This window comes from Vollenhovia emeryi, unplaced genomic scaffold (genome assembly GCF_000949405.1).
Source record: "Vollenhovia emeryi isolate VEMERY1.0 unplaced genomic scaffold, V.emery_V1.0 DF939143.1, whole genome shotgun sequence".
NCBI classification, from domain to species: Eukaryota; Metazoa; Arthropoda; class Insecta; order Hymenoptera; family Formicidae; genus Vollenhovia; species Vollenhovia emeryi.
Genome location: NW_011967223.1, coordinates 2215687 through 2229728, shown reverse-complemented (window position 1 = coordinate 2229728; position 14042 = coordinate 2215687). Strand labels below are relative to the sequence as shown.

Below are 14042 nucleotides of genomic sequence, written 5' to 3'. Positions count from 1 at the left end.
CCCTATGTCTATCTAGATGTACACAGCCGAAGACTCTCCGTCCCGAGATTCGATGGATTACGTGCAGGAAAATGTGGCTCGGGGCCAGACACAGAATGTCATTACGTCGGGTAACGATAGGTACGTCGCAGCCATTGTTGGATAGCTTCAGTTGAATATAGAGCCGCGAGATCGTGAGACTAACGTAAGCGATTTCTTCCTTGTTTTTTTTTAACCGTTTTGTATTATTTAAACAACGACGGTAGATTAGCACGCAGAATTTTGCCGTCACATAAAGTTCAGCTTCCTCGAGCAAAACGCCTTTTGTCTCTTCTAATAATAATAATAATTTTCTGAGTCTCGAACGGCGTTTCCTCGGTTGGTCGAATCACGTTAACATTTCAATGACGTTCTCAAGAAAATTGCTGTTTACTTTTCGCAATCGCTCGATGTAGACGTAAACGTTCTCGGAAATTATTTCACAAATTTGCGTAAAATGACATTTCGATCGCAACGCTGCGTATGAAGTATGCGTACATTGCAGCGGCGTTTCTAGCGACGCGATTCGTCATCACGCACAAAGAAATTCTGGTACAGTTTTCATTCGATCTTATCGCGTTGCATAATTTGAGAGAATTATGCAATATTGTGTTCCGCTTAATAAATCTTGTGTTACGCGTATTTTCTCGCGACGGCAAAGCAACAACCGAACACGAGAACACGATCGGCTTGCGTCAATGACGCAACGTGCGGGCTCTACTCCTACGGTGATTATGTGGCAGAGTTATATAAACATTTTCTTACATTTTGTATGAACGCGTGACCGCCGTACGACGGTTTAGAGACAATGCACGCTCGAAACGTATAATCTTTACCCGCTGCGCGAGCTCATCAAGATCAATTAGAGCAGTATGGTCGAGCCATCGTCGACCGTTAACGATATATCAATTACAGCGTTAGACGTAGGTAATGACTATTAATGACTTCATTCAGAGCGCAATAATTACACGATATACGTCCGCGCACATAGGGACAGATCTAGGTCGACGCTATTTTCCACGGGAGAATGGCAGTTTTTATCGAGCTCGGGTTATCGAAACATTCATCCTGATTTACGATCGAAATAACGCACCGGCGCGAAATGAATTAGCACTTTAATCCGCCAGAATGTTGCGTGTCACTTGCAGGCCCGTGCTCCGTTATCGATATGAGGAACTCGATACACCTATTCGACTTAACGTTGAACATGATTCTTCGCCTGCATTTCAGCAGTCGGAGGATATAAATTGATTCTTGCGTAGCAAAAAGTGTTCGAGACAGCGGTGGTTTTAGTTATCCATTTAGTTACGAATATAAATCGAGAATTCTAAATCATTTTGTTCGTCAGACGCCCAAGTGCTTTTTGCATATTTGCATCGGTCCCTCTTATTTTATTGTGTTTTATTGTGGAAAGGCACAGGTGTTTTGTCTCTTTGACCTAAAAGTCATTCAATTATCTTTCAACGTTCATTTAGATGTTTTGTTAGATAAACACTTTTTTCCCCGAGAATCAAAAGCGCGATGTGCGTTCGGTAACATCGCGCATGCAAGGTCGCGTGTTCGAGATGTGGAAAGTTGCCCAGGATTCCCGAGGAAGCAATAGCGAAAATGTTCGGGTAGGTCTCTTACTCATAAATCACACCGGGAGCAACATCCGGTACGCGCGTTGAGACCACTCGAGGTTTCCTAACGAGAAGGAAGGAAGAGGAGCAGCTCACGGCATAGAAAACCCACCTCGAGTTTCCCTTTTATAGGCAAATAATGGTGGCGTCGGGCGATAAATAGCCGAACAATACGGCGGGCAGACCGTTACCTGCTCGCAACGGAGCCGCTCGTGTCGAATCGAATTGAAATGACAGGTGGTAATTCCCAACGAAGACTCCACTTCCGTTTTTCTACAGTCTGCACTTTGCCGATGATCCCTTAATAACGACCAGCCGTGATTCGGTGGTGAAGGAATTCATCCCTTTCATAATCCTTACATTATTCGGACACGACGTTTTTCTCCTTTTTTTTGGTCAACTGGACGATTTTACATGATCCCTCGAAACGGTAAATGCCCTCATTAAACGTCACCTTTCATCTCAGATTTGAAATCGATCGCGGAATCGAAGAAATATTTAAATAGAAAATAAATCGAAATACGGCTCGATTCCTAACAGAAATCACCAGGTCAATTGTTGGCCAGTTACTTGTTTCCACACTGGTTTATTTCTACTCGGATATTTGTATGAGCATATAGACTGTATATTAGCACAATAATGATGTGAATTGTTTCGAGAAGATAATTATTTCTATTTATACACTCTGTTTATTTTTGACATAAGTAATAATCTGTAACAAGGCCGTTTTCTCTCGAGGCTGTTATCTTAGAAACGTAATTAATCGAAGAATGTGATATTCGATAACGAGAGACAAAAAGATACATTCGCGTGATATCCCCTTCATTTTCCCGCACAAAGACGGAGAGAGAATCTGAGACTGATTCAAATGCTATTTTAAAGCTATCCTGGACTTCGGCGTTTGAGTATATCATCGTATGGAGGGATAGGGAAAGAGACGAGGGGAGAAGGAGAGGGAGAGAGAGAGAGAGAGAGAGAGCGCGATGTCAAAACACAATTTGAAAGACGTAATTCGAAAATCGTCGTTCGCCCGACGGCAGCGACCCTCCGTCGGACGTCAAAATGAAATTATGCGACCCTCCACAACGGGGACCTTGGGGCAGGCACAAAGGCTCGTTTGCCGAGGACACAGTACAACAATCTGTCTAAAGGGACCTAAACCACTAATCGTTTCGCGATTAACTTCCATTAAACGCTACTTAATGAACAAAACTTTCCTTCTATATCGTGACCAACCGCAGACGGTCTCCAAGATGTTCTTGCGTATGAATCGAGTTCTTCGTTTTGATCCTATGGAATATTCTGTTCGCGTACTTTGTAAAACGATGATCGCGCCGGTAAGAATTGCGATAATCGGCAAATGTGCGGCTCAACGTAACCAATTATTAGTATTATAGAAAGATCTCGTATTGCGGTATTGCGAAACGAATGGTATACAAAACGTATATGGTGACAAACGATTTTCCGAACTATACGGACTGATTGTTTAGCCACGTGTTACCGTGAAATGGAGAATACCTTTTCTCTTCTTTCCGTAAGATTCTTTCAGGTCTGCACTTTTGTGTGACCAACGATTAAATGCAACGGTTTGTAACATTCAAGAACTCGCACATGCATATCTCTAACATTAAATGGTTATCATATATCGCCGTAATGATTATCTAACACTTTCGATATCGTGGACTCAATAATTTACGCTGTTATTAATGAACCGGCGCTCTCGTAAGAGCACACGTGTATGTGCGAGTATTCGCGATAATTGTTTGTTGATTTAGCGCGTATTTAACGACACTGAAGGAGATTTAAACATGCGCGAACACCAGACATCGAGCAGAGTATACGGAAAATATTTCATTGTCCCGAAAAGTAAATATATTCCATCGCATTCATATAAAACGTACTTGATTAAAATCGTGTGTGTGTGTGTGTGTCGATCTATTTATCTTGCGAAAAGAGGATATCGCGATTTGAACGGGTTTAACCATTCGCAATTTGACAAGTTGTTTGACAGGATCGCAACGGAAGTGTGATTTTTGTCGTCCGGTACGATTATTAATCCTCTCAGTAATTTGCCCTTTCCGGTTAAGGAAAAGAACGGTGGAAAATAGGATTAGATTTACGACACACCTGTTTTTCGCTGCAGCAGCGCGATCCCTCTGCCTTCTATTCTTGAACCAATTTCCAACTTGCGTCGGCGTGAGTCCCGTCGCTGCGGCCAGCTCTCTCTTCTTTCCCGGATTCGGATAAGGATCCTGGAGGTACCATTCTCGGAGCAGCGACCTAGTCCTCTCTTTGAAGCAATGCGTTTTCTGCTCGCCATCCCAAATCGTCCTTGGTAATGGGAATTTCTTCCTTACGCGATATTTGTCCACGGGACCCAGCGGTCGGCCACGAAGTTTCTCGGCCTCCTGGTAATGCGCCTCTAGCCACATCGCCTGTAGCTTACCGTGAGAGTCCTTGGTGAACTTGTGCCTCTCCAGTATCGCGTAGAGCTCCCGATAATGTCCCGAGTGAAACGCCACAATGGCTCGCGCTCTGAGAACAGCCTCGCTTTGATTCAATTCCTGAATGTTGGGATGAGCGACCGGAAGGCTCCATAGAAACCTGGCCAGCCTCTCGATGTCGCCGCTTTCTTCTAGGGTTTCGCAAACCGTTGCCACTTGGCTGACGGAGAAAGATAAGGTTGGCAGGGCAAGATACGGGCAAGGTACAAGCGGACCGTTCGCGTTTGGCGGTGTGGTCCCAGCGGCGGACATCTTCCCGAAACGGGGTGATTCTCTCGGGATACACCAATTTTGACTTAAGCGTAGTTTGTCTTCTCGGAGTATCGATGTCACCCGGTCTTGTCCGGGATTCAGGAAGCACGCGGCTCCGATTTATGCTTGCTCTTGGACCTTCTCATGATTCGCTGGAGTCACGCGCGGTACGCTCGTACATTACAAACGGACGTGACGGTCACTGGATGATTAGCCACTTCACTATCGACACCACAGAATTCTAAGGTTCAAAAGTACAAACGGATCAGGTGTTGTGACATTTGGAGAGAGACACGACAAGTTACAATCTCTTATGAGGTGAGAGAATTGCCCGAAAAACAAGCGCCTCTATTTCTGCAGGTACTAAATTTTGAAAGCCCACATTAGCGATTCTCTCCCTCTCTCCCCGTTCTCTCTATCTCTTTCTCTCTCTCTCTTGCGCGCGTCGCGACACGTCACTGATTAATTTCGAAACAATCCCCGAAAGGTGGCACGTGGCAACGTCTAAATTGGAGCAGGATCGCGTTGTGAAGAGCTCCGATGCCCATTGAAGATCGCTGTCAGGTGGGTTCGCGCGACCGTTCTCCAGGTCGCTCAGGTAACACCCACTAGGCCAGGCGCGCTGACGCTCTTCCACGTCGTGGGGATATCACGCGAGGCCGCTGTTGCCTGGATCGTATCGGATAGCAAACTGGTTTCGTTTACAAGCCGGCATCTCGGCACCGGCCCTACCCAGCATGATACGTTTGTACGCGCCCGTTGCAACCGGGCTGTCTCGCTGGCGCTCTAGACCCTACCTCTACCTCTCTGTCTCGCTACCTCCACCACCGTCCAATCTTCGTATAAGGGAACGGGCGAGGAAAGGAGACGGCGATAGACGGCATCGGGGGGTCCGATGCACAGACCACGCCTACGAGGTACACCGGGATTGGCCGGATCCCATCCATGTAGCCATGGTAACCTTTCTTCGTCCTTCCGTTAGGCAGCATAGGGAGCTACAGTTGTGTCGGTTAATTATCCCTTCCACGTATAGCCGGGCCGGTTATGCGATCCCCACCGCGAACGTTCTTCCACCACCATCGGCACCCGCGGCACCTCTCACGCCTTCCCCTCCCCTTTCCGACGGGCGGAAAGGAAGCGAGACGAGGAGAGAGAGAGCGATCGATGTATCCCGCAGAATGTGGGACGGAGAGGGTTGATAGCTGCCCGCGTAGAGGGGAGGAACGACATGATCCCATGAGCTGCTGCTGTTCCTGCCGCCGTGACGCCACTGCTGCTGTTGCTTCTGTTGCTGTGATCTCGCGACGAACTGTTTTCGACGTTGGACTCGGTACCCGAGTGATAGCTGGATAAGATTGATAGGCTGCCAGCCACCCGCTCTCAGACTAGGGCGTTTACATATTTCACTTACTTTTAGTTCATTCTTCTGTCGCGGGCGAATTTCTCAATGTTTCGTTCACTGATTTCGCTTCATTACATTTATTACTTGCTTGCCAGATATTTTCTTCTAATATCGCTATTCTTCGTACGACGATTTAGTTCACGGAGGATATTTTATTATCGAACTAACAAGTTCAGTTATAAGAAACAATTATGTTTCTATTACTTGAGAAATTCAAGTAGTATTTTCGCAGAGTATTGATCAGAGAGTATGTTCAACCCTGTTGAAATGCGGCCTCGTCAAGATGGCCATTGCTAAAGTATAACATTCAACTTCGGTACGAAGAAGTCTTATATTTATAATCGCGTAGCTCTCATACCTCAGACAGAGCGGCGACAGAAGTTAGCGTATTGAAGAATCGAGGGCGCGCGACGGCGCCGAAGGAGTCTCCGTTTTATCGAACGCGCAGCCACCGCAGAGGCTTTAGTTCCGCGGTAGATATTCTGATTTTACTCTACTTTAGCCGTCTCAACGTAGCCCAACGAATTTGATTTTAAACCTATAACCCGTACACGCGGATTCTAACAATTTATTATCTGTAAGAACTCGCGTGCATGAGAGGATTCAATTGTTACAAATAAGATTACTCGAAAGTAGTCTAAAGGTCCGCCCGGAAACTCTTATACGACGTTTGAACTTCAGGAGCGCAACTGAAAGTGTAATGACTTTATTCGCGTGAGAAGTGCCAGATGTAAACATGTATTTTCTGTTGTAACAGTTTATCAGTGGAAAATATTAAGCATTGCTTAACTTGATGACACATTTCGACCGAAATAATCATATCTACAAACGACCGTTAAATCCCTCGATCGATTCGTAGTGATGAAAAATTAAATGTGGTTTCACAGTGGCGGATGACTCCTTCCGATTGCTCTCGTTTACGTTACCTCGGTGGTCGTTCCGTTACATGACCGGCAACCGACAGCGGCTGCGATTGGTCAGGGTTAAATCGGATTACGGGGGGTGAGCGAGGGATTACCTTGAGTTTTTCGAAAGACACTATCCTACCACCGACTATGGCAGTCGGATGCTTTCGTATTTTCTCCTGTCGCGATCCGTCATCCATCCGTCTACGTGACGTCCGACATTTGTTGTTTCTATACCTGGCATTGTACTTGTCCCGAAAATTAATATTATTATAACGTTCCGCTATTATCCCCTTTGCCTAACCTTAAAAGTTCATTGAACAGATTATAATACATTTGTGTGTGCGGTCATGTTTCTTATTTAGTTTTTTATATTTTTGCGTTATTTTAATGCGCTTTGTGAAAAAGTTTATTTTCTTTAGCGTAAATTAATATTCCGAGTAGACAAAACGCCCTTTTTTTCGTGCTTCAACATGCATCTATTGAAAACACGGATGTGATTGAAAATACTTTATTACATGTGTCAACCATGCGGCTTTTTTTTTTTAAAGCACGCGTGTACACTTATTCTATATTTAGAGAGTGCAGTTTATTTGCACGGTCATAACTACATATTGGTGGATCTATATCGCGTGTGATCAGCACGGTGTCGCGTTTCGAGCGATCGGTACAGATTTATCAACAATATTCAAAGTGCCGAAAATTATAGCGCTGCAAAGGATCAGATTTGACGTTTCAAGCAGGTCAAAATCAAAACAGATGTTGCTATATTGTTCGCAATTTAAGTCAGTATTTTTCTGACATATATATTTCTTCTTTGTAACGTGATTGCTGTAAAAAGTGACGCGTCTAATGGATGAAAATTAAAGAAAAATTTCGAAGATTTCGAATCGCTCAAAAGTCGCACAACAATCACTGCCCACGAATTTGTGCAGCGAACAGGTAATTCGCAACTTCTATCCCGAAATTTATCCCCCAAAAAGTGATTGACGTCTACACATGATAGCGCTGAAATATCTGCTATGTGAGTGAAAAGTAAATGAATGAAGATAATGTAGTCAAAATATTTTTAAAGGCTTTGCGTACACAATAAGCACAGGCAATGGCACATGTGTAGTGGATTCTCATCACTAGCAGTGACCGGTACGATCACGTACCGGTAAAATGGGACATTGTGGATAGCGCGCCATTGTATTATCCGTCAGCCGATGGTTTCTGTCTACATATTGTTGCACAGACAATTGACGTCTGAGATTCTTCCCATTTATCTCTCGCAACTTGAGGCATTTTTATCTCGGACGAAAGTGCAGCGCGGACAAAAGTATGACTGCGGTTTTACAATATTGTTTCCAACGACATATACGTGCAATATAATTAATTCTGTATTAGTATTAGTTGTGAATAGCGCCAGAGATAGGATCTATATAAAAGTCCGCGTGCAATTGCCAGATGTCAAGGCCCATGAAACGATGCATAATGCATAAATGCGATCGTGAAAGTGGCCGAGCTGCAGCGGCCGGTAGTAGCAGCCGCAGCAGCAGCAGCAACAGCAGTAGCAGCAACGACAGCAGCAGCGACGGACAACTCCAGCACTTTAATGGTGTCACACCGTCGAGTCTTTAATGATCTCTCGGCGCTCGCGCCCGGTGCGATTAATAAACGCGCAATGGACAGATAGCGAAGGTCGTGGTGTACACATGCCTACGGGATACGGACTCGTCGATAATGGATTACGGTCTCGCGCGGGATATAATAGAATATCGGGCGCGGAATAGCTCACAGATAAATGTCGCGATAACGACAGGTAGGCCGCGGGTATTACACCGCTCCATCATCCATCCCACCCTCGATTACGCGGATCGATCTATCGCGTGCAGGGGTCGTTTGTTTGCCCGACCCGCGGAGGTCTTCTCCCCAGAACAAATGATTCCGTCGCATGGCAGCCATTTTACTTTCTCGCCGTGTTTCTTTCGCGTTTCTTCTGCCTTCCTCCATCGCCGTACCCGCGACCGTCTTTCCTCCTCGCCGTAGCATCGTGGCGCCGATTTTCACATGGCGCACGGGGTTCGTCGTGGCTCTAAGCGGAAACATTTGTCGACCTTACGGGATGCGAGAGAGAAGGGGAGAAGGAGAGACGGTGCTGTGGGTGGGTATTGTGGCGAGACCGGGCGAGGTTGTGCCTTCCATTGAATTCCTCATCTGGCGGCGGCTATTACTTTCCGCGATGAGAACTGTCAAGAGGGAATCGTTACACGCCGGTAGATTAATCGCCACTGGGAAACCGAGGAGAGGCGGTCGCGAACCCTTGTTCCTGCGCCCGTGACGCGTCTGTGTACGTGAACCCGCGTTTTACACGGCTTCGCGCTTATCGTCGCCACGTACGTAGACGTTATCGCCGCTGTCATCCAACCGATTACGCCGCATCGGCTGCGCGACGGAATGCCAGGCTGCGCATTCTTGACTCTCCCGGCGGATTAGAAGTGCGGTTCGCCGCCTGAAAGCGATGAATGTCTCTAAGTAACGCAACCAATCCGCATGCGACCTTACGCAGCACGCGCGAGCGACGCGGTAATTGCGTGTCGGGTTATCCAAAAGTTAAAAAGAGATATATAATTGCTTCGCGCGCTTCACGGATAAGCAGGATCAAGGAAATTGCGTGGATACCTTGTAAACCGCGTGAACTTATCAAGTCCGACGTGGAAAGCGCGGGGGTCATTAGTTGAAATCTTTCAAAATAATAATAGTATAGGCATGGATTCATGTTCGCCAAGCGTCGGTCTTGTGCGAAATAAAGTGATCCTTGCTCTAGTTTACCGTCACAACTATATTATTTCAACGTTTTCGTTTCTTTTTTTCTCCATTTTTTATCTGAGCTCGAGTCCTTTTTTCTCTCGCCACTTTGTACTTTTACACGTATGTTATGCAACTTATTCGCCGTATTAATTTGGATTTTAATGCTCTTATTTAGCTATGCGATATTTCCGTTTTATCTTAAATTGTTACCCATTTTTTATCTGATCTTTTATTTTCAGGTTGCTTAGCCGTTATGGATGTTGCCGTTGCTCCTCGAGGAGGTGGACTTTCAACTATCCTGTAAGTTCGTACGCACATTTCTCTTTCTTTTGAAGAGACTTTTCTCGTTAATTCTACTAAATGTTTGAAAATGTTTTCTGATTCTATTGTCTTCTCTTGCTGGCGCTAGTATCTAAGATCCTTATGATTTATGCTCGAAAAAAAATGTGTTCCACCGTTTCTGTTCTAACGCAATTAGGAAAAGTGGCGCTTCCCTCGGCATTTGCCGATAGAGTTATTATACTATATAACCCGGTTTCGCGCTCGCGGATTTAAGTATATCATTCCGCGCGCAATCGTCGATTCCTCCGTGACGTTCCTCGTCGAACAACGTGTACATACGCGACGTCGATTATCAATTGATACCGCCGATATTGTGATCGGGAGCGAAACACGCGAACGGGTTGCGGCGGAATTATTTATCGGTCTCCGCGGGTAAACGGCTTACGGGTCGTAAAAATCGCCGAGCTCTGGCGCCGAGAGTGCAAATCGGCGGTGCAAGCAGGTCGATTTTATCGAACGTAAGCTTGCCATTGTATAATACGCGCGGTGCGCGCGTGTAAAGCTCTCTCTCGTTCGTGCCATCCGAGTATCGAGCTCGCACAGCGCTCGTCGGAGGCCCGTTGCAACGGGAACGTTGCCGGCAGAAGGGGGAAGGAACGAGACGTATCGTTGTGGGATAATCCTCCTATGCTCGGCGCGGACTACGGGTTGCCCGCGCCTAATATGGCGGGCTTTATTATTTAACGTGCGTCTAATGGGGAGTTTCTTGTCCCGCAGCCTCGTTGCGACGTATCACGCATTGTACGGGCTCGTGGTGGTCGCAGTTGGGTTTTGCAGTTGAGCGAGACCGAGCCGGGCTCTTTATGCTTCGTCGTGTTATCTTCTTTCTTCTTCCTTTTTTTCGCTTCCTCTCTCTCTCTCTCTCCCTTTTTTGCCTTATTCGAGTCGACAGGTTCTCTTTCGCGACATGTAACTGTACAATACGCTTACAACTACCCCGTGATACATTTCTGCGTGTGCCACTCTGCTTGTCGATTATTGTAATAGAAATTTCTATTACGCACTCGTAATTGTAATACCACGCTAGCTGTCTAATTTAAATGTACGTATTGTCACTTTGTGAATGCAAAGCTACGCGCGGTGGCAATCGGATTAAAGAGGAAAGCGCGACCAGAAGCTGCTTAGCTAATTCCATGAATCTGCTACGTGTGTACGCAATCTGTTTTTTTTTCTTCTTATATTCTCATTTGTACGAATTATTGTCGTCGAGACGCGGCGCTAAAGACAGAATCACCTGTCTAGTTAGAGATGAAGAAGCTACATTCAACACATTCACGTCGCGCCTCGCTGCATCCTCGAGAGGCACCCGGACATCACACTGCGGAACAGTTGTCCTATTATTTTCCCGACGGTCCTTCGCGCAAGTTGCCTCTTATCGGCAGCGATCTGCCAGCGGTACGGTGACGGTCTCTTGGAACAGAGCCGGCCGGCGGCGTACGGCGGCAAGTTGCCGTAGATCCGGCGGTCAACCAGAAATTCAGCAGTCGAAAAATCAATTTTCGGAAAGCCGCAGATCGCTCGTCGCACAGCGACCGGCGCCAGCGGGGGAGCGCGTGTTTACAGAGGATCCACTCGGTGTGCAGTCCCGAGGATGAAATTTAAGGTTCCGAAAGGAGGATGAGGAAGAGGAAGATTGTAGGGTTTCCGGGGGCGGGAGGGGGTGCAGAAAAACCCGACTGAAAGAGATTGGGGGAGGCGGCGACGGACCCGCTGGATGACGGGACTCATCTGCGCGATGGCGCCATGGCCATTTGTTTGTTTTACTTTTCTGGGCCAGACTCGGCTTCTATAACCCGACCGATCCTCCTCATCCCCCTCCCCTTCCTATAGACGTAACCGTGGGTTAATGAGGTCGTTAACAAGGGTTCCACTAATTCCGCTGTATCCTTAGTCGGAGGCTGCGTCTTCTCCCCTCGGAGATAATATCGTGCCTCGTTGCGGCCGCTAGTGATTTCGGAGCACTTTATAGGCACCACCGTGAGTATCGGGAGCGCGGCTAATGCTGCTGACTACGCTGGATTTTGTTTCGCCGGTGTTTGCCTCGCGATCGTAGTTAATACGCACGTGTCGACATCCTCGTGTAATTTAATAACGTAAACAGTTGCCGACGTTAGCGCGCGTGTGAAAAATCAAGCGGCTGAAAATCGAGCGACTAATCTCGTCGATGTCGAAACCGCTTTCCGCGCGAGCGTTTCATCGAGAGCTCTCTAATGGGATTAATTTCATTTGACTCGCCGAGACGAAAGCGCCACAGAGATTACACCGTCAACTTTCATCGCGCCCTTAAAAAATTCGATTGCGCGTCGATCCGCCGTGGAAAAATCTTTCGCCGCGCGCGCTCGTCAGAACGTTAAACGAGCTGACAGAGAAAATATAGTTGGCGCAAAGCGAATTTATTAAAAAATTTTTGCCCGCCGCCGCCGCCGCCGCCGCGCGCGCGCGAGCGCGCCAAGGCCCGCCCGTGCGTTCGTCGTACCACGCACATTTTTACCGCGGCGGGAAAAATCTCATCGCCCACTTTATATTCAAAATAGAAGAGATTCGCGCCGACAGGCTTTTCCAATGCTTCCCTCTCAGCTGGATATTCCTCGGGAGAGGCTGTGCTACACGTCGATTAAACGTTTCGCACATTTTCCGCCGCTCTTCCTCTTCCTTCCTCTCCTTTGTCTTGTTCCGTTTCTTCGCCCTTGATATTCTTCCTCTGTCGCTTTCCTATGCGCTTCGCTCTTTTTGACGCGCACACATTTTTCTCTCGCTTCCCACCCGTTTCCCCCCCTCTCGTTTTTTCCGTCTTCCGTGACACCCTCGATCTCTGTTGCCTGTCGCTTTACCTACCCTCCTTCTCCCGGCTGTCTCTTCACTCTACTATCCGATTTTGCGCCACCCGCTCCGCAGTTCTCCCTTGTTCTCCATCGACATCTCATTATTATTTTTCGCACGGTTTGCCACGCATGCCGTCGCTCGGACGGCCGATAAAATTTCCCGGGATATTGTGTTTGGCATTATCGCAATCATGAACGCGCACGAACGCCGCCCTCTCCGTAACCCTCTCCGTCCTCCCCCTCCCTCCGTTGTCCGTTTCCGGGGGTCGTGCGTACGCGCTATTCCGAATTTATATCGCGCTTTTAACAGCCGACGCCTCCGCCGTAATTTTGTACTCGCGCGCGCAAAGCCGGTCGACCAAAACGCCGCAGCAAAACGGCGCGCCGGCCGCGACATATGTGCGTAATGTTGAATTTCGCCCGAAATGCACGGGAAGAATGCACCGTAATGCGGCGATAATTCCACGAACCGTTGGCGATTTTGTGAGGTCCGCGGGGAATTTGCGTCCGGCAACCGACCCGTTCGTGCATAAGATACGTAATCACGGGGCAAATAGGCGTGAGGTGTATCGATGATTTTGTAGTGAGTTTATAACGAATTTACCCGCAGCAGAGAATTCTTCCCAGTTTGTTACGAAAAAAATATATAGCGGGGAAATCGCGTCGCGGCGATCATCGGTGGGAATCGGCATAAATGCGAATTCGGAGTTACGGTGCGCGGTATGACGCAGGAGTATCGTTTGGTATTTTACGATAGATAATTTAGTTTCTCCCTCTCCCCCCCTCTCTCTCTCTTGTCGCGGTAGTAGATTGAATCCGTACGAATTTGGATATTGTAATTTTTGGAAGCGCATTAATCGTCGCACAAAATGGAACGTCATCTGCAACATTCTGTGCGCGATCGCGCTGTATGATAAATATTTTTAATTTGACACTTGTGACGTGTGAATTGTGGGACTACGAACCCCCCACGTTTCCCGTGAATGAAGTCTATTGTCGCGCGCGATGTATTTTCGTGCCGCTATCTGTGCGGGACGGCGCAAAAAAAAAAAGTCACGCTCGCGACTAAATGCACTCCGTGACCGTTCTATTCCTGCTGTCTTCGGGGGTGGCGCTCGTCAATCTGTGGGACGTCAAGCCGCCGACTGCAACGGCGCCACGAAGAAGAAAACGATGATGAAGAAGCGCAGGAAGTGGCCGGGAACTCGATATCGCCCGCGGGGCAAATACGTTTCCTCCGGGCTGTTTGTTATGTTACATCTTAGCGAATGGGTGGCCTTTTAAAACGCGTCGTTGTCACTTTCGAGCACTGTAGGATGTCCTTTTTTCACCCTCGTAGGTGGGAAGGCGCTGATCCCACGGAAATTTGCCCGCCACTGCCC

At 47.4% G+C, this 14042-nt stretch overlaps 2 protein-coding genes across 6 annotated transcripts in view; one reads left to right on the top strand and one right to left on the bottom strand.

The window, feature by feature from the left end:
• Positions 1–5198, bottom strand: part of LOC105566682 (homeobox protein SIX3) — a 49992-nt gene extending 44794 nt beyond the window's left edge. For all 3 annotated transcript variants that reach the window (XM_012020882.1, XM_012020883.1, XM_012020884.1), the window contains exon 1: positions 3768–5198. In XM_012020882.1, coding sequence (XP_011876272.1) covers positions 3768–4396 — 629 coding nt within the window. In that variant the 5' untranslated portion in view covers positions 4397–5198. The remainder of the gene's footprint in view (positions 1–3767) is intronic.
• The window catches only part of LOC105566686, a 141206-nt gene that overhangs the window by 22606 nt on the left and 104558 nt on the right, over positions 1–14042 (top strand). For all 3 annotated transcript variants that reach the window (XM_012020890.1, XM_012020889.1, XM_012020891.1), the window contains exon 2: positions 9736–9796. In XM_012020890.1, the coding sequence (XP_011876280.1) occupies positions 9736–9796 (61 nt within the window). The remainder of the gene's footprint in view (positions 1–9735; positions 9797–14042) is intronic.